Below are 20657 nucleotides of genomic sequence, written 5' to 3'. Positions count from 1 at the left end.
CTGGAACAATTAATTTAGATCATCCATGAAAAGGTCAATACTCTGCTCAGAGTCCTGAAGCATTTAAAGTAGGAGTTCCTAGCCACAATCTGTTCAGCCTCTGTTCCTCACTGGCAAAAGGAAATGGAAGCCTTTGAAGTGGCTTCCCCTTTGCTAAGGTCACTAAAGACAAATAATTTGATTTACAAAATAAAAGGATGACCTTGCTCTTTAAGAAGGTTTCTTCTGTTTGTTGTTCACATTTTAAAAACAATAACACTACATTACATTATATCTAGTGTTTATATGCCGCACATACCAAAAAATGGATCAGTATGGCTCATAATTGTAAGGGAATAGGACATATTCCTGGAGTATAACAATCCATGTGATGAAAATTAATACCTAAATACAAATTACAGTAAATAACAAAAATAAAATTAATACATCCTAAGTGAGGTCGTAAAGCGTTTATCCTTTCGAAAATTACAAACTTTATTCTATGGCAAGAAAGTTTGGATATTCCCAGATGTTACAAAACAAACTCAAGAAAGGAGAGAGGCTTTTTTAGCCTTCAGAATGGAAACTTTGGTATTGGGGGCATCCTTTTATCTTAACTATCCATGTAAACAGTGACCACAGGTAATATCCAGTAAGTTGAGATTATAATGTAATGTTGAGGGCAGGGTTATAGCATGTTAAGCATTCCTGATAAATATTCTTCTAAGCTTCTCACCTGAGTTTTTCCTTTGAACACGTCACCCCAATTGTGGTCTAATGAGGAATGACATTTTTTCATGGTTTATACTAACTTATGTTAATATTTGTCCGTTTTTCTCGCTCAAGGGTTTAATTTGTAAAGATTTTGTTTGAATAATAAATTAATACATCCTAAGCTACATAGCAAAAGTAAAGGATCAATATATTCATAATAAAACATTTATGAAATAGCCAAGTTTTTAAAGATTTTCGAAAAGGCGTATATTGAGGTTGATGAATTATATATGTCGGTAGCCAATTCTACCACTTAGAGTTTGATACTGGAAGGTCAGTTCTAACTCGGATTTATAAAAATGATTTGAACTTTAGACAGGTCTTCTCTACACCTGTTAGAACTCCTTACCTCCAAAAATGTCTTGCTGAGATTTCACTTTATTTTCCTAGGAAATTGGCTATTTTTCAGTGTGTTGCTGTTCTTTCTATTCTGGGTGTCCTGTCTTTTTTTTTTTTTTTTTTTTTATTGTAATTTCTCTTAATCCTTCCCTGCACATTTTTTCCATGGAGAAGGTGAGTTTCTTAAATGGCGTTAGATGTTCATTGAATTAGTCATGTACGGATGTTTAATGACAATACCTTTAGGAGATTTGATGATTTATTTGCCGCCTTTTTTAAGGAATTCACTCAAGGCAGTGTACAGTAAGGATAAATCAAACATGAGCAATAGGCAACTACAGCAGTAAAAATATTCAAATAACAGTGCAAAGTATGGTATAATATTCTACTTACAATGTCAACACAATACGTAATAGAACATTTTAATTGACAGTGATGGGTATAAGCAAAGATGGAACATATAGATACGTAAGAGAATAAGAAGAATTAGAAAGTATGGTGACTGAAAGTTGCACATGAGGTCAGAGAGATGGTTAACATACAGATAGCAGAAAGTCTCTGGTTAAAGCTGCTTGTGTAGTTTAGTTTTTCAAATCTTCCTTGTCCACGTGTCTCGGAGGTTGTTCTCTTCAACATTCTTGCTGAAAGGTCTACAGGCTTCGGAGGGGTTTTGGGTGTATTCTTCGAGACCATAGTCCCCTTCCTGGGAAGTACTCAAGCAACCTCTGTAGGGTTTTTTTTTTGTAGGGCTTTCTGGTCCTTACATATGTTAACCTTTATGTATTAGTCATGCAGAACTAAGGTGTTAGGTTTTCAAAGCTGGAACTAGGTTTGTGAGCCCTTGAGCCACTGCCGAGGAGCGGCAGTTGCAGGCAAAACCACCCCACACCAGAGACTAGGCAGAACAGGACTGGAACCCCGGACTTGAGTTGCAGCTGAGGCAAGCAAGCTGGAACAGGCAGAACAGGTACACTGAAACTTCACCTGCGCTTGGCCGCTTTTCACCAGGAGTTGAGCCCCTGGGCAAGGCAGGACTGGATGCCATCAGACTACACACAAGAAGTCAGGACTAAAAGCTGCAAACGCAGCCACTAAACACAAACACTGACAAACAAAAGACAGAACTGAAAGCTGCCAGGCCAAAAGACAGATCTGAAAGCTGCCAGGCAGCCACTAAACAAGAACACAGAGAACCCAGAACTAGACACAGAAATACAAAGAAGAGTCAAGACTAGGACAGTACAAGCTAAGCTACACAAAAACTAACTGGCATCAGACAGGGAATTAGAACAAGAAACTAGACTAACCAGAAGTGCAACAAGCACCAACATACCAGGACCTTAGGCGATGCAAAGGCAAAGCAGAAAGGTTTCAAAATGGCTAATAAGCCCAGCAGCAGCTGAGGCTCACTGCAGCAATCACCAGGCAACTACGGGTGCTGTGTAGGTTCAAACAAAAAGAGCAAGTCTGGCAGTCTGGAAGATCCGGACCGGACTAGGCTGAAATCTGGAACGGGTGACAGTAACCAGACAGTCCATTGCAGCCACCAGATCTGGCCACCAGGTGGCGAGATGACTGAGAACCTGAAACATGGGTAGAATCGTAACATAAGGAGAGGCCACATTTGGCGCTGGCATTCTATGAGCAGTACTGTCTTATCCATCTCCTTTCTCATCATATTTGGTTTGTCAGGACTGGATTACTGCAATGCACTATACAATGGTCTGACTACAAAGGGCCTGCACCAACTCCAGTTGATTCAGAATGCAGCAACAAGACTCACAGAAGGTTGCAAGCGACCTGACCACATCACACCGTTTTTGCAAAAACTTCATTGGCTACCAGTACAATACAGTGCTAAATTTAAAAATCTATGTCTGACCTTCAAGGTCCTGAAAGGAAATGGCCCCGAGTATCTGAAGAATAGAATGATCCGCCACACACCGCCAAGGTCACTAAGGTCCTCCCAAGGACCTTCACTAACTACAACCCTCTCCAAAAGACATTACACGATGTGATACCCGCAAGCTATCCTTTTCTGGAGTAGCCCCCACACTCTGGAATGCATTGCCTGAAGGCTCCACTTAATACAAGACTACCTCTACTTCAGGAAGCAGGTGAAAGCTTGGCTCTTCAACCAAGCCTTTAATGGGAGAAGTAACTAACTTGTTAGTCTCACTCACACACACACACACACAAGGATTGACTCGGGCTGCACATACTGCAGCGGGACATGTTTATCCACTCCTACCCTAGCTGAGATAATATTTAACCATCTCTCTGACCTCACATGCAGCTTTCTTCAAATCAATCAGACCTGATAGACTTACCACCCAGGAATGCCAAAAGATCATCCCGCACATTTCTTGATCTGCACTTCCCTAACTGCAAAGGTCTAAAATACAAATTAATGCACGCGTCAAACTTTACCTACTTAAGAACACAGTTATGGAACGCACTGCTGCGCAACTTAAAAATGATCTACGAGCTAACGAACTTCCACAAACTACTGAAGACCCATCTCTTTAACAAGACTTACCACAAAGATCAACCAATGTGAGTATACATAACTCCTCCACACATAGTTAGAAATGTCTTATAATATCTGCTACTACTATCATGTCTTATCATTATCATGTTGGCAAAAATTTTCTGTAACACTAAATGTCTATTTTCTATTATATTACCACTCCCCATGATGTATTGTAAGCCACATTGAGCCTGCAAATAGGTGGGAAAATGTGGGATACAAATGCAATAAATAAATTCTTCCTACTTTCTTACTCATCTGTATGTTACAACTTTGCCTTACCCTTCACTACCAATTATAATACTCTAGTACATATTGTGTTGTCATTGCAAGTAGTATGCCATGCCATACTTTGTATTGTTGTTTGAATATTTTTACTGCTGTAATTGCCTATTGCTCATGTTTGATCTATTCTTACTGTACACCGCCTTGAATGAATTCCTTCAAAAAGGCGGTAAATAAATCCTAATAAAATAAAATGTCCCATGTGTCCCACACTAGTTGAGCAAGATAAGAAGGAGAAATCTGTATTTCTTAACTTACTAGCAGGCTTCAATAAAACATTTAAAAAACAAATGTTCTCCTTTATCCTGCCCTGGGATTTGTAATATGGGGTGTTGCCATGGTTTGGGTTTCTGCCAGGTTCTTGTGACCTGGCGTGGCCACTGTTTGGAAAACAGAATACTGGGCTGGATGGACCATTGGTCTGACTCAGTATGGCTACTCTTATGTTCTAAGTTTGCAGTTGCTATGTGCTTCTTGTGGATTCTATGTGTTGTGTAGAAGGCTTACAATTCATAGAGGGAACTCTATCTTAGCAACCTAAGGTTTCTGATTTCTTCTTTCCTTGGTGGAATTCTTGGAGGTGGATTATGATCCTATTTTTGTATTAAAACCAAAGAGAAGCTTACAGTTCATAGAGGGAACTATCTTAGCAACCTAAGGTTCCACTGCAGCTCCTTGTGACTCTGGGCAAGTCACTTAACCCTCCATTGCCCCTGGTACAAATAAGTACCTGAATATACTATGTAAACCGCTTTGAATGTAGTTGCAAAAACCTCACAAAGGCGGTATATGAAGTCATAGTAGATGATGGCAGAAAAAGACCTGCATGGTCCATCCAGTCTGCCCAACAAGGTAAACTACTATACCTTACCTTGATTTGTACCTGCCTTTTTCAGGGCACAGACCGTACAAGTCTGCCCAGCAGTATTTCCTGCCTCCCAACCACCAGTCCCGCCTCCCATCACTGGCTCTGGCACAGACCGTACAAGTCTGCCCTCCACTATCCTCGCCTCCCAACCACCAACCTCTCTTCCACCCAATTTTGGCTAAGCTTCTGAGGATCCATTCCTCCTGCATAGGATTCCTTTATGCATATCCCACGCATGTTTGAATTCCGTTACCGTTTTCATCTCCACCACCTCCCGCGGGAGGGCATTCCAAGCATCCACCACCCTCTTCGTGAAAAAATACTTCTTGACATCTTTTTTGAGTCTGCCCCCCTTCAATCTCATTTAATGTCCTCTCGTTCTACCGCCTTCCCATCTCCGGAAAAGATTTGTTTGCGGGTTAATACCTTTCAAGTATTCGAACGTCTGTATCATATCACCCCTGTTACACCTTTCCTCCAGGGTATACATGTTCAGGTCAGCAAGTCTCTGCTCATACGTCTTGGAATGCAAATCCCATACCATTCTCGTAGCTTTTCTTTGCACCGCTTCCATTTTTTTAACATCCTTTGCAAGGTACGGCCTCCAAAACTGAACACAATATTCCAGGTGGGGCCTCACCAACGACTTGTACAGAGGCATCAACACTTCCTTTCTTCTGCTGATCACACCTCTCTCTATACAGCCTAGCAACCTTCTTGCTACGGCCACTGCCTTGTCACACTGTTTCGTCGCCTTCAGATCCTCAGATACTATTACCCCAAGATCTCTCTCCCCCTCAGTACCTATCAGACTCTCACCGCCTAACACATAAGTCTCTCGTGGGTTTCTACTCCCTAAATGCATCACTTTGCATTTCTTCGCATTGAATTTTAATTGCCAAACCTTAGACCATTCTTCTAGCTTCCTCAGATCCCTTTTCATGCTTTCCACTCCCTCCCGGGTGTCCACTCTGTTGCAAATCTTAGTATCATCCGCAAATAGGCAAACTTTACCTTCTAACCCTTCGGCAATGTCACTCACAAATATATTGAACAGAATCGGCCCCAGCACCGATCCCTGAGGCACTCCACTACTCCTTTCCCTCCTCCGAGCGAACTCCATTTACTACCACCCTTTTCCCTTTCTGATTTCTTCCTTTCCTGGTGGAATTTTTGGAATCCTATTTTTGTGTTAAAAACAAAGACCGGCCAAGATTAGAAAGCTTTCTTTATGCCTTAAAACAGTGAGTGTTCTCAATATAATCTTTGCATGCAGTGCACAGATGCCTTCGTCAAGGATCTTGTATTCCACTGTATTGCATTGCTGACAAATGTATATATACAGTCTAAACATATGATGTACTTACCTTAATCTCTGAGTAACATATGTTATGCACAACCAAAAGCATCCTTAAAAAGACTTTATATATACACTTGTATTCCGCTGTATTGTGTATTGTCACTTTGACGAAGGCATCTGTGCCGAAACACAACCTTTGTTGAAACATTTGGTCAAGTGCATCCTGTACACTGCATGCAAAGATTGTGTTGAGAACACTCCCATTGTTTTTAAGGAATAAAAAGACTTTCTAGTCTTGTACTTTGTCTAGGTGTCTGCCACGCTTTGTTTTAAACTGCTGTTCATTTGTGGAAGGTTTTTCCTTCTTTTTTTAATCTTTGCTTGACCCTATTTTTGTTTTATCAGTTTCATTTTATTTTTCTAATGTCGCTTAGCATCATTCCTATATCACTGATAAAATTGTAGTTCTCTCACTCCATCTGCTGGCAGGGTGGCATAACCCACATGTCTGGACTAGTCTTTTTGAATTCAACGAAAAGAAATGAGTAAATTCCTTTACATGGATTCCTACTATTCCAGAACCTGTGGGATAGCTGTGTCCATCAACCAACAGGTGGAGATAGAAAATGCTGCGGAGCTGGACAGGATGCCAAGAGAGATGTCTCAGCTCAGTTTTCAGTTCTGAATCTCGAGCAGCTGGATGGACGTACTTTTCATCCTGTGGTTCTGAGTGTTTTGCTCTTAGTCCCTGGTTGAGCTTTGCAGATGGCTTGAGTCTGTAGATTCATATCTGGAGGTCTTCAAATCCCCTGTTTCTGGTGCCCTGCAAATTTACCTCTTCTTCCTTTCACCTCTCCCCTGTTTCCTGTGGAGCTCTCTGGGTGGTCTGTCTCTGCTTCTCCCTCCTTATCTGATGAGGCCTCTGTTTAATCAGAGGAGCTGTTAGAGAAGGGACAGCTCCTTTTGTTTCTTAGGCATTGGTGTTGCTTTCCATTGAGGAGCATTATGCTTCTGTGTCAGGAGTTCCATCTTTGTTGATCATGTGAGGGGGGCTTAAGGGTCCGTCTAAGGCCTTCCCGATGCGTTGAGACATTCAAGATACGATTACAGCAGAATGGGTCTCGCTGAACTCAGGACTGAGAGTGGGAAGAGCCATAACTCGCCTCTACCTTTTTGTTCCGGAGGAGAAAGATAAATTGCAGCTTCCCAGGATGGACTCCCTAGTTATGATGGTGACTTAAGGACGACTACCTTGCTAGTGGACGGGGACATTGCCCTAAATGACCTACAAGATGAGAAGCTAGAATTCTTGCTGAAACAAGCCTTTTGAAGTGGCCTCTTTGGGCCTTCAAGCGATAGTGTGCAGCTCATTGGTGGCAAGAGCATATCTCAAGTGGAATTGGCAGTCTGCAACACAAGACTGGTGCCATAACACCCAGCTGGAAGCGGGGTTGGCCTACTTGGTAGATGCTATTTGACATGTTATGGGTTATGGTCCTCAGTATGTCTTTTGCTGTCATGGCACATCGGCAGCTCTGGTGGCGGCATTGAGCAGCGGATACAGTATCGGGTCACGTCTAGATACTGCCACTGCCTTTTTGGAGGAAGTGGCTATTTGGAGAAGATTTTAGTAATTTGGAGCAATTCAGCCACAGCAGTTGCTGGAGGATAAGCCGAAAGCCTCTGGTTTCAATTTCAAGATAGCAGACAGCCTGGTCATCAGCATTACGGTCAGAAGTCCTGCTTTCAGGCACGCCAGTCTTCTTTTTATGCGGACGGTAAGTCCTTTCAGTCAGCTAGAACGCCTAATGCCTCCAGAGCTTTTCAATGATGGGAGGCTGGTCCACTCTTCTCTTCCTCTGGTGGGTGTACATCTTCAGGGTTTCTGGGAGATATAGGCCAAAATCACATGAGACCAATGGGTTCTGGATTTTTTTTTTATTTTTTTATAGAAGGTTACAAGTTATAGTTTTTTACCTCCTGGTGTCTCTACTCTTGAAATCTCCTTGTCAGAAGGGAGCCAAGTTCGTCAAGGTTCACTTTAGATTCCTTTCTGGCTTTCCGCGCCATTGTTCCAGTTCCCCAGTCCGAGCAGGAACAAGGCAGATACTCAGTCTACTTCATTGTCCTAAAGAAAGAAGGCAACTTTTGTCTTGTCTTACATCTCAAAGGTCTAAACCACTACCCCCTAGTGTCCTGCTTTTGCATGGAAGCACTAAGAGTAGTCATAGTCTCGATTTAAGTGGAAGAATTTCTCACTGCTCTCAATCTTAAGGAGGCATATTTGCATATACCCATATGGTCGCCACATCAGAAGTTTCTACGTTTTGCAGTGCTGGGCCGACATTTCCAGTTCAGGTTTGAAGAACGTTTACAAAGGTAGTGGTGGCCTTCATTTCCATGGAATTGGAGTTCACCCGTATCTCAACGACTGACTCGCTCATGCATCGTCCTATTCGGACAGCGTTGGACAAAGTTGTGTGTGTCTTGCAGTCGTTGGGAGGTCAGTTTCAAGTAGAACAGACTGTATCAAAGACGCTGGAGTATCTGGGTGTTCTGTTTGATGTAGGGAGGGAGAGGATCTTCCTCACAGAATTCAGGAGGTCGAAGCTGGTTCATCAACCAGCAAGTGGAGCTAGAAAATACTGAGGAGCTGGACTGGATGCCAAGAGATGTCTTGGCTCAGTTTTCAGTTCTGTATGTCCACCTACTGGTTGATGAACCCAACTATCCCACAGTTTAATAGTGGGAAGAGCTAATGGAAAGAATAATCTCAGGTAAGACCAAATTTCTCTTTCTCCATGTGCTATTTGTGGTTATAAGGATAAAGCAGAAGGCTGTTTGGACATGGTAATCATAAGCAATTATCCTGATGGATGCAAAATAGGATTAGTGCCTAATATTTGATTTATGGTTTATATATTTCAGGTTGTGCCTACAATATTGGAGAAATTTAAAGAGAAGAAGCCTCAGGTGGTACAAGCCCTGCAGGAAGCAATAGATGCAATATTCCTAACTGTAAGTACCAAGCTGCCTTTTACATAAGCTGATCAGGAAATAGCATATTTTTTTTTTTTTGGTCAGATGTTTGAAATTATCAAATGTGTTTCTCCCCCCCCCCCCCCCCCCCCCCAAATTCTTTTAAGACTACTTTACAAAACATAAGTGAAGATGTGCTGGCTGTAATGGACAACAAGAACCCAGCTATCAAGCAGCAGGCTTCTTTATTCCTTGCAAGAAACTTTAGACACTGCTCTCCATCCACCCTGCCCAAGAGTTTGCTAAAGCCTCTATGTGCGGCACTTGTGAAGGTAGGTAAGATTGCAGCTTACACATCAACTTGCTGAAGCACCCTATGTGCAGTTTTTCAAACGGGAAAGCTGTGAAAGGATATCTTTAGAGTTCAAAGATATGTGCAGAGCCGTTGCATCTCTCCAGTGTCGTTTCTTCACTAAGATGATTGCAGTCTGCTAGCTTGTATTTTCATCACTTCGTTTAGTAATCCCACCTAATGTCTGCATGTCAGGGTAGGAGATGGATCCCTCCTAGTTTTGTAGAGGTATGAAAGAAGGATAACCTTGGCCTCCTGCATAGGAGAGGAGCAGGAGTTGGGAGATTAGTGTTCTTTGAGGGAATTGCCTTGTTTGGGAGAGGGAAGGTGAAATCTTACATTGCTGGGATATCTTCTCACAGCAAATCAACGATTCTGCTCCAGAAGTGAGAGATGCTGCATTTGAAGCTTTGGGCACAGCACAGAAGGTGGTTGGGGAAAGAGCAGTCAACCCTTTCCTAGCTGATGTGGACAAATTGAAGCTAGACAGGGTAAGTAAGTAGATGTTTTAAGTGTTTTGGGTGATACTAGAATAGTTATCACATGTAACTTATAGGTCCCATAATTGTTTAATTCTATTCTTGACAAGGCTTTCTATTTGAATGCTTGAATCCAGTGGTGTAGCTAAGACTGAATGGGCCCTGGGCAAAAAAAATTTAATATGGGTTTCCCCCCCTCAAAGCCACCTTTCTTTAATGGGGGTTTGGCGGGGGAAGAGGAATTCCTTGAGCTCCAGTAGACAAACCCAGCAAAAAGCAAACAGATTCCGGACCTATGTATAGAAAGCTTGTCACAGTAATATAAACAGAAACTGAAATGCAAGATATCGGAGATACACATTTTCCAAAGTTGACACATTTACAATTAATAAATTCAGAAAAAAGGAACTTTTCTACCTTTTCTAGTCTGGTCATTTTTTGGGTGCCAGTGTCTTTTTCCTTTTTCTTTGTTTTCTCTTAACTCTCTCTTTCCAGGGTTTCCTGTCCTTTTGACGTTTCTTTTCTATGTTCCTATCCTTTCTGTCCAGTGTCAACACTCTGTGTCCATATCCTCCCTCTATAGTTGGCATCTGTGTCCCTTTCCCTATGCTCCTTGGTCTTCATTCCTGATCTGTGTGTTCCTGTCCCTCTCCCCATTTCCAGCTTCTTCCTTTACCCTCACCCCTGGTCTAGTATCTCTTCCCCCCCCCCACCCCCCAAGCGTGTGGGTCGGTGGCAGAGACAGTGAGTTAAAAGCAAGCTACCTCTTTGATGTGATTTCCTACAAGGGCTAGAGAGAGGCAGCCTGTTTCAGTCGCTGTCTCTGCTGGCAACCCGTGTCGCTTTGAGGACTGGGGAGAAAAGGGTAAGAGATATTAGGCTGCATTAGGATTGGGTGGGGGGGGGTTTGGAGAGAGGTTCGACCCGTGGGGGGGGGGGGGGGGAGGGGCGGTGGCAGACGGCTAAGGAGGGGGATGCAAGATATGTGGGGAGGGAAGGAGGGTTCATCACTGCAGGTGTCCCCTGCTGTTGGGTGCCCCTGGGCATTTTGCCATGCTCAATCAATGGTAGCTACACCCCTGCTTGAATCTGAGTCAGTTGTGCTGATAAGTTTCTCAGCACTGTATATTGAAAACTTCATAAACTTTTAAAGAGTAAACCAAGGAAAGTATGTGCAGTTAATTATGCACTAATTGGCATTCCTTTAAGAGAATGAGTGAGTAAATTCAGAATAATACAATCAAAGGTTTTTCCACACTTTCTCTGGTATGTGTTTATCCCTTGCCTCCCATACCCATAGGGTTGAATTATGAATGTGAATTATCTTACTGCAGTGTTTACCAAACAGCAGTCAGTCAGGTTTTCAGGATGTCCACAATGAATATTCATGAGAGAGATTTGCATGTACTACCTTCGCTTCATGCACATCTCTCATAAACGATATGGATATCCTGAAAACCTGACTGGTTGGGGTGACTCCAGGACCAGGTCTGGCAACCACTGGCTTACTGTGTTATACAGCTGAATGATTTGTCCCTCATCCATTCCTCTTTAGATTAAAGAATGCTGTGAAAAAGTGGAGCTGGCCTATGGCAAGAAAGCAGGAGGGGTGGCCACAACAGAGAAAAAGGAACAAGTAGCTTCTACTTCTGGAAAGGTACCAGCATCTTCAGGAGCTTCTGGTGATAAGGATACCAAAGAACCAGGAAAATCTTCAGTACCCACTAAAAAGGCTTCTACAGTCAAGGTAAGTTGGGAAATAATGGGGTACAAATTCCTTTTTAGAGCTTTCTTTCTGTTGCATTTGTGTTTTCGTTTGTGGTGGGCGTATACAAGAGCATGCTGAGGGAATAGGGTATTCTGTAGAAGTATCATATGACCATTTTTATGTTCTGGTTATGAGATCTTGCAAACTGCAAAGCATAAGCTTTGTACTCTGAATTAGATCTTAGATATTTAAAGTTTTTTTATTTTTTTAATGTTATGTTGTTTTTATGTGATCCACATTGAGCCACCTTGGTAAAGCGGAATAAAAATGTCAGTATTAGATTAATGATGAAATGTACACAACAGGGTAACTCTCTTGGCTTCCAGGAGCCTCAAAACTGCCATGCTACAGTGTGTGTGAAGAAGTGTAGATGCATGTTGGACCAAAGTATTTGTCTAATACTTTGCCCAGTAACATGCTGCAGAGCCTTCCTGATGGCCGTGATAGTGCTGTACATGTCAGTATGAGAAAATGAGCTTCTGTTCCTCAAAATGAAGACTCTGAGTTCACTCAGAGGAGCTACCCAAGCTTAAAACTTTTTTTCAGACTAGTTAGAGCAAGTAAAGCTGATCAAGCTCCCATGACTCACCAGAGCTGCTTTCCCTTTTGGGGAAGGGGCAGCAGAAGGAGGCAGAGACGGTGGCTGTAGGAATACTGGTTTGGGGGGGGGGGGGGGGGGTTGACTAACCATTGTCTGCAGGGAGTGGATCAGAGCAATATCAAATCCTTTGGTTCTGACATCATAAGGAATGGATACACCTTGGAACAGGCCCATACCATTTTGGATGCTTTTTTTTTAATCTCCTCATGTCGCAAGCTCTGAAGGAACTGTTGAGATCTATCTTGGGTTGCCTGTTACAAATGGTAGTGGCAGTCCCTGTGCTCTATCAGGATACAGTAGTGGCAGTCCCTGTGCTCTATCAGGATACAGTAGTGGCGGTCCCTGTGCTCTTATCAGGATACAGCCATGGAAGATGTTGATTTGTAGTAGAGGGGGGGAGGAGGAGGGGGAGAAATGATAAAAATGTTTGATGACTGTAAGCCGCCACTTGGCCCACATGTTTATTTGTTTGCTTACTTAAGATTGATCTTTTGTAAACTTGAACTGTGGAATGTGGTGATAATTTGGAAGTTCATCAATAAAAATGTTGAACTATAAAAATAAAAAAAAAGACAAGTTTTCATTTGACTAGAAATCCTATGCTTTGTCATGGTAGTGGTAAAATGAGTTTGGCACCCCTAGATCTGATGGAAGCCTACTTACACCATCAACGCTTACCAGCAGAGGTTCTTCAGATTTGTGGTTGTGAAGCAACACTTCCATTTTCAAGCATTGAAATTTGATCTGCTATGACTCCCAACAACCTTTTCCAAGGTAATGGTGGTAATGGCAGCCTTCCTATGTAGGAAGAGGATATATTAGATACATATGTGTCTAGACTGTTGGTTGAGTGTAAAGCCTTTTCTCCGAGGACAAGCAGGCTGCTTGTTCTCACATGTGGGTCGACATCCACATCGGCACAGGAATCGGCATTTTGGAAGCAAAATAATAAAATTTTGCCAGAGTCTTCTGGTGCGTGTGCAGCTCGCACCGCACATCCTTACTGATTTCCCGTCGCGTAAGCGCGTTCCCTCGGTTGTTTTTTTTTTCACGTCGAGTTGTGGTGTTTACTTCACTGCTCCTCTCAAGCCCAGGAGAGTTTTAGTTTGTTAGATTTTTTTTTTTTCCTTTTCCCTTTTATTATCATTCAAAAAAAAAAGTAGTAAGAGTTCCTTTACTTTTGTTAGTTTTTCTCCCTTTTAAAGTTTCCTTTCTTTTTCAACGCGGCTGGCTTTAGGCCACATGGTCAGGGTTTTTTTCCCCTTATTTTTGTGCCTTTTTTCTTTTAACAGGCACAGTCGCATCATTTGATTTTGCCGAAGCCGTTTTTCCTTCCATGTCATTGAAGACTCCCAGCTGCTTCAAACGTTGTACTCGGTGCAACCAGACAATCTCAGGTACCTATACCCCCATGCCTGGTGTATCCAGTGACCTGGGCCCAACCATAGCCCTGCCGCTTGCAGTCTGTCTCTCGAGAAGCCAAACGAGAAAAGCTTTTTGGGGCTCGGTCCAGTCCTTCGACATCAGTACTGAGGTCGGCGGCGTCAACATCGAGGGAAGCATCAACGTAGGGAGCGGAGGTAATGGCTGATGAAAGACCAATTCGCGCTGGGAGCAGTGAGGCATCGATTGGGTCTCCACCTGCCTCAAGGCTTCCTGCTATGCAGTCCCCCTGTGACTGACCTTCGTCGGGCCCGGCCCCGAGGAGGCGTGAGGATTCCATGTCCTCCTCATCGGTACCAAGGAGTCTCTATGATGGGCGAAGGCGAAGAAGCACAAACGTTTAGAAGAACGTAGTAAGATGATCGATGGGGCTGGTCTTAGTTAACGGAGAACAATTGATGCAGACGTGTAGAAGCACGTGGTGTAATAATCAATGAGGTTGATCTTTAAAAAGACCTTTTCTGAAAGAACTTGCACATAGACAACCCGTCTGCATCAACTGTTCTCCGTTAACTAAGACCAACCCCATCGATCATCTTACTACGTTCTTCTAAACGTTTGTATCAGCTGTTCTCCGTCGACTGAGACTCCTGATGCAGGCCTAACGGCTGAAACACAACATTTGTGGCGAGTCTTTTTTTCATCAATAAACAACTGTTTTAAGAATCTATCCTTCCAGTCTTTGGTTTTCCGTGGTCAAACATCACACTTTCTCCCATACCTGTATTCTCTCGTGGGGCGTTCGAGTTCTCCGCTTGTGGCGGATTATCTGGACATATACTCCTTTTTGCGGATGACACGAAAATAGCCAATAGAGTGGATACCCTGGAAGGGAGTAGGAACAATAAGAAGGGATCTCCAAACGTTAGAAGAATGGTCAAGGGTCTGGCAGTTAAAATTTAATTATCACAAAGTACTCCAGATGTACTTCTTTACATTTTTTTAACCATTTTGTTATATCAACTTACACTAATACATATATTGCCCTAAAACTCACTCAGAACTCTCGTTCCACATTCATTACAGCACCCAGAAACTCTCATCAAACTTGCTGGATAAATTTTGACATTGAACTATTCAATTCAAATAATCACTTGTTATATCAAAATATGTATATGTTATAGTCTTTCTAATCCAGGCTTATGGCGCCTTGCTTTGCATGACATAGAGTCTTCCAGGTAAAGTTTTTTCCAAGCACTACACAGTGCCTTATGTTATCAATCACCACTTATCTGAATAGTCTTGTCCATGCGGCAGTTCTTACAAGATGTACTTCCTTTAGTTTTAAATTCGCCGATGTATAAGATCCAAACTTTGACTTTGTCTGATGATCTTAAGGTGGTCAAACGGAAAAGGTGACGATCAAAGCCAGAAGGATGCTTGGGTGCATAAGGAGAGGGATGACCAGCAGGAAAGAAGAGGTGATAGTGTCCTTATGTAAGTCTCTGGTGAGGCCCCATTTAGAGTATTGCGTGTAATTCTTGATTGCACCTATGGAAAGATATAAACAGGATGGAGTCTGTCCAGAGGGTGACTACAAAATTGGTAAATGGGCTCCGTCATAAAATATATAAGGATAATGCTTAGAACCTCAACATGTATGCGCTGGAAGAGAGGCAGGAGAAAGAGGATATGATAGAGATGTTCAAAAAAAAGTGGCATTAATGTACAGGAGGGGAGAGCCTTTTTCAAAGAAAGGAAATAGACTTAGGAGGAATCTAAGAAAATACTCTCACAGAAAGGGTGCTGAATGCATGGAATGGCCTCCCAGTAGATGTCGTGGAGACAAAGACTGTGTCAGAATTTTATAAAGCTTAGGACAGGCACATGGGAACACATAGGGTAAGGATGGGCAGACTGGGATGGATCATTTGGCCCTTATCTGCCATCATGTTTCTATGAATGCCTTATGTCGTCGGTGGTTCCCAAACCTGATCCTGGAGGCACCCCAGCCTGTCTGGTTTTTGGGATATCCACAGTGAATATTCATGAGAGATTTGCATGTAGTGGAGTCAGTGCATGCAGATATGTCATGAATGTTCATTTTGGATATCCCAAAAACCTGACTGGCTGGGATGCCTCCAGGACCAGGTTTGGGAACCACTGCCTATTGTGACTTTGCTCTATTTCTGGCCAGGGCTCTGGTCCAAGTTTTTTTTTTTTTCTCCAACAATATGATGGCAGTGGCTTATATCAGTGAGCAATCAACAAGCAAGACGGGATCCACATCGGTAGGGTTACCATATGGCTCAAGAAAAAGGAAGACAGATTGAGTCAGTCTGGGTTTTACTTCTATTGCTTTCAATGGAAGCAAAACCCGGACTGGATCAATGTGTCCTCCTTTTTCTGGAGCCATATGGTAATCCTACACATCGGCCAGTGGTGGTGTAGGTGGCTTCATTCATGAGTTGGAGAAAAATCTCTGCTTCTTTGCAGATCTCATTGAGGAATGTAGAAGGTGGACTTTCCCAGCAGACACTCCTTGGACCCAGGTGAACGGGAACTATCCAGCCAGAGTTTTCAGCTGATAGTGGACCAATTGGGTTCTCCGCTTCTGGGCTTGATAGCGACTAAACAGAATGCCAGTTCCCCAGTTCTTGAGCCATTGGAAAGAATGTACCATCCCTGGCCGGAGACACATCTACTGTATGTCTGTCTTCCTTTTGGCATGGTAGGCTGCATATTGAAAAGGGTTACTTTGCAGCAGAGTCGAATAATTCTTGTAGCCCCAGATTGATCGCAGAGGCTGTGGTACATGGACCTGATTCGACTGTTGAATGGGGGTCCTCTTCATTTTCCACAGATACATGATCTACTGTTCGGTGGTCATGGAGGATCTATGCCCCTTTGGTCTTACAGCTTGGCCATTATTTTGATTTGGTGTTTGTTACTTTGCTTCAGGCTCGGAAATGCTCTACATCCATGAGATATGCGAGGGTGTGGAGGACATTCAAGGACTGATGTTCCAGATACTTTCTTCCTTCTCTGCTTTGTTCCAGACAGGCCTTCAGAAAGGATTGGCAATGGGTTCTAAAAGTTCAGGTTTTGTCTTTGGCCTGTTTTTCAGGGGCCGACTACAGAAGGCGTCTCATGCAGTTCACTCAGATATCATTCGATCCCTGCAGGATGTGGGTCGTTTGTGGCCTCCCTTTCAAATGCTGTGTCAATGGTGGAACCTTGCCAAGCACTACAGGGTGGACATTGTGCGTGCTCAGAAGCCAGTTTTGGGGCTTCGGTCCTCAGGGCACTGGTGCCAGGATCCCACCCATTCTAGGGATTGCTTTTAAACATCCCACAGGTTCTGGAATAGTGGGAAACCACGTAATGGAAGGATAAGTTATATCTTACCTGATTTGATTTTTTTTTTCCATTACTCCTTCCCACTATTCCAAAGGCCTGCCCTTGGTTTCTGAGATGTTTAGTTGGTGCGAAGTAATAGGTCAAATAATGACTCTCACCTTGCATGGTGCTTCCTGCATTTCTTTTGTTCTGTACAAGTTGTCCAGATGTGAGAAGTCCACACGTTTGCTGGTCTGGTTAGTGTTAGGTTAATGAGTTGTTTAAGGTGTTTTGTTCTGAGTTTCTCCTTACTGCTTGTATACATAAATATTGAGAAGCTGGACTGGATGCTGAGATTGATATGTCTCACTTCAGTTTTCATTTCTCTATCCGCACCTGCTGGTTGATGGATACGGCTATCCCATAGGTTCTGGAATAGTGGGAAGGACTAATGGAACAAATATCAGGTAAGACCCGATTTTCTCTTTATGAATACTGACTTTCCAAAGTGGAACTTGTCTCTGGGGCACTATAGTTTTACTGAGACAGGTTTGCAGTATCAGTCAGTTGATGTTCTCTTTGTTGTACTGGGAAGTATCGTGCCAGAGATATGTATGGAGTAAGTAGAATGGTGTGATTTTTAATTTCATCTTCATCTTTTAAACAAAGTCTTGGATATTTTTTTTCTGTTTCTTTTCTAGCAGACTAGTGGCCCTCCTAAAAAGGCTAAAGGTGCAACTAGTGGTGGAGCCGGAGCTAAGGGCAAGAAAGTAACAGATTCAAAAGAAATCTTTGAACAAGAACTCTCAGTAAGTTTTGCAGTTATACTTCCTGACTTCTTACATAGGAAGGTAAGATAAAACATGCGGGGTCAGTCCAAAGGTCCATCAAGTCTAGCTTTCCTCTTGGACAGTGGATAGTTAAGGTCATAGGAAGTACCTGGTATATCCAAAAGAGTAGATTCATTTCTTACTAGGGCTGCATTTCAATTAAAATTTTAATAGCAATTAATGGTATAATTTTGTTTTTTCCACTGCAGCTCTTTGTGGCTCTGGGCAAGTCACTTAACCCTCCATTGCCTAGAGTCATAAGGGGGGGGGGGGGGGATAACGTACCCTTCAACCACGCGATTAATCGCAGTTAAAAATTTTAATCGAAATGCAGCTCTAAATGAAAATCGATGGAAAGGTGAGAAATGCAAAATTCAAATTGACTAATCTAAAACAGCATGCAGAATAGCTATAAACAGCCTTTGTTTTCTCAGCCTACTTCAGAAATGTAGCCCTATTTCTTATTTCTCCCTCCCAGGAATGAAGAGGAGCCACCTGATTTGTACTTGGAATTTTCCTTGGTGTATTTTTTCCAGCCCACTCCCCATTTAAACTAGTTGTGTTGGATGTCTTGACCACTTCTGTTGAAATAAAAACAGCAGCTTGTTTTCATTGAGGGCCAGATGCACAAGAGCCCCCACAAAAAATCATGGGCTTTTAGATAGATAGAAAAAGTTACCAAGTTCTAAAAAGCGAGCAATGCCGGAAGGAAATTGTATGCAAACGATCTGCATGCACTTTCAACAAACAGCTCAGTAGGGAAATCACCATGAGTAGAACAGCCACCTGCTAATCAGCGCATGCATAGGACAGTCAGTTGTAGAGCGCATACATAGGACAGTCAGTTGTAGAACAGCAGCGTGCACTATGGGCGCGTCACTTCTACAGCATTTCACTGCTACATACAGCTTTCGTACACGCATACAAGCAATAATTTGAGTGTATGAAAGCTGTGTATCTTTTTTTTTTTTTTTTTTTCTCCCCCCCCCCCCCAAAAAAAAAACAAAAAAAAACAAAACTAAGTGACTATTTTTTATTCCAAGACAACTTTGGAAGAGAGTATTGATCGTGGCTGCCTTGCTTTGGTTTTACTGTACCAGTTGCTTTTACTTTTTCATTTTCAAGAATAGGTTATCCACATCATTGAATGTGTGCTTCCTCAGCAATCCTCCAGACCGTTCAAGACTTTTGGGTTATGTAGTCCTACCAGCAGAGGGAGACTGAGAACACTGAAACTTCTTATACAAGTAGCCTGTGTAGACCTTCTACTAACCAGTATTTTCTTAGTCTCGGCAGAGGGTAGATGTATGGAGCCTGTGCAGTGTACTCAGTCTGGTAGGCCCGTTTGGGGTTTCTAGGTTGGGTTGTAAATGTTAGAGAATCCACACTTGGATCTCTATTACAGGGTGTAAGTCCTAAGGGGCTTCTTATTCCCTGTGGGGTGTCACACCTGGGTGGCCGGGTCCCTCCCCCTGTGCTCTTCCTCTGGAGGACTGCTTGACCTCAGCTACAGACCTCGTTCTGTAACCTTGAGGCGTTTAGGCATCAGCAACGAGGTTTAAAAAAAAAAAAAAGAAACGTTTTTAAAAGGCAGCTATTTTGGCCGTTCTTGTGGCAGCCCAGAGATAAAACGTCTTCAGGGGCGTTCTTGCCTTAGGCGGTTTTGCCTATTAGTCTGTCAGAGCACAAAGCAACTGTTTGTTTTTATTGTGTTTACGATTATGTCTAAGCTGGCGAGGTGTCTGTTTTGCGCGAAGCGTGGCGTTCAGATGAAAGGTGGCCAATGTAAATTTTGTGGGGAGCATACGTTGTCAGCGCTCTTGCCCCCCGTGCTTTCCCCTGAGTCAGCGGAGGTGTTGGGCGTTGATTTGACCACACATTCCGGGCCGGCAACGGCCGGAAACGCGGCCATTTTGGCTGCGCGTCCCGTGTTGGCCTTGACGGAGCCGTGTTTCATTCCGTACTGGTGCCGGGGGACCCGTGTGTGGCGGGAAGCGCGCCTAGTTTAGCCGCGGATCACGCGATGGACCTGCCGCCTCGGGAGCAAGGGGGGTCCGTTGCGGAGACTGCGGGAAGTGTTGTTGGGACTTAGCAGAGTCAAGGGGGGGTCTGATTTCCCCCCTGACTTTGTTTGGTCTCTGTATAATGGCTGGAGAGCTGGCCCCTCTCAGGCTGCTAGCTCAGTGGGAGTTAAGCGCCCGCAGGTGGATATTTCGGAGCCTATGGAGATAACTTTCTCTGCCTGGGTCAGAGGTTTGGAGTGACCCAGGAGAGGAGGATCTCTTAGATGAGTCTGAGGATCAGGATGGGCTAAGGCCTGGGGAAGATTCTTCAGTGGGTCGCATTTTTCATAAGGAGGAGTTGTTAGAGCTCGTTGATCAGGTGATCTCTACTTTGAAGTTTGCTCCGGCGGCCACTCCCTCTGCGGAGGGGACCCCAGGTAGATCCCTTGATCAAGGGGATTCGGAGAGCCTCCCGTTCCTTTCGCATGAATTCAGACATTAGACACATGGTTTTTCAGGAATGGTCTGTGCCGGAGGCTGCTTGTAAGGTGTCTAGGGCTATGGCGCGGCTGTATCCCTTGCCTCAGGAAGATTTGGCCCTGCTTAAACCACCTACTGTGGATGCTGTGGTTACGGCGGTTACTAAGGCTACGGCCATTCTGGTGGATGGCGGTACAGCCTTACGGGATCCTCAGGATAGGAAGCTAGAGTCCTTTTCTGAAGCGCAGCTTTGATTTGTTGGCTTTGACCTTGTAAGCCTCTGTGTGTGGGGGCTTGGTAGCCAGAGCTTGTTTCCGTTGGGCGGAGAAGCTCTTGGATGAGCCTGCGTCAGATAGGACTGGTTTGGT

The 20657-nt window shown here is 43.5% G+C and overlaps 1 protein-coding gene across 3 annotated transcripts in view; it reads left to right on the top strand.

The window, feature by feature from the left end:
• The window catches only part of CKAP5 (cytoskeleton associated protein 5), a 421631-nt gene that overhangs the window by 115880 nt on the left and 285094 nt on the right, over positions 1-20657 (top strand). For 2 of the 3 annotated variants that reach the window (XM_030200874.1, XM_030200875.1), the window contains exons 10-14: positions 9004-9093; positions 9222-9386; positions 9769-9897; positions 11441-11632; positions 17678-17785. In XM_030200874.1, coding sequence (XP_030056734.1) covers positions 9004-9093; positions 9222-9386; positions 9769-9897; positions 11441-11632; positions 17678-17785 — 684 coding nt within the window. The remainder of the gene's footprint in view (positions 1-9003; positions 9094-9221; positions 9387-9768; positions 9898-11440; positions 11633-17677; positions 17786-20657) is intronic. The other variant, XM_030200876.1, reaches the window with a different exon arrangement.

Source organism: Microcaecilia unicolor, chromosome 4 (assembly GCF_901765095.1).
Source record: "Microcaecilia unicolor chromosome 4, aMicUni1.1, whole genome shotgun sequence".
Lineage (NCBI taxonomy): Eukaryota > Metazoa > Chordata > Amphibia > Gymnophiona > Siphonopidae > Microcaecilia > Microcaecilia unicolor.
This window is presented reverse-complemented; position numbering and strand designations above follow the sequence as displayed.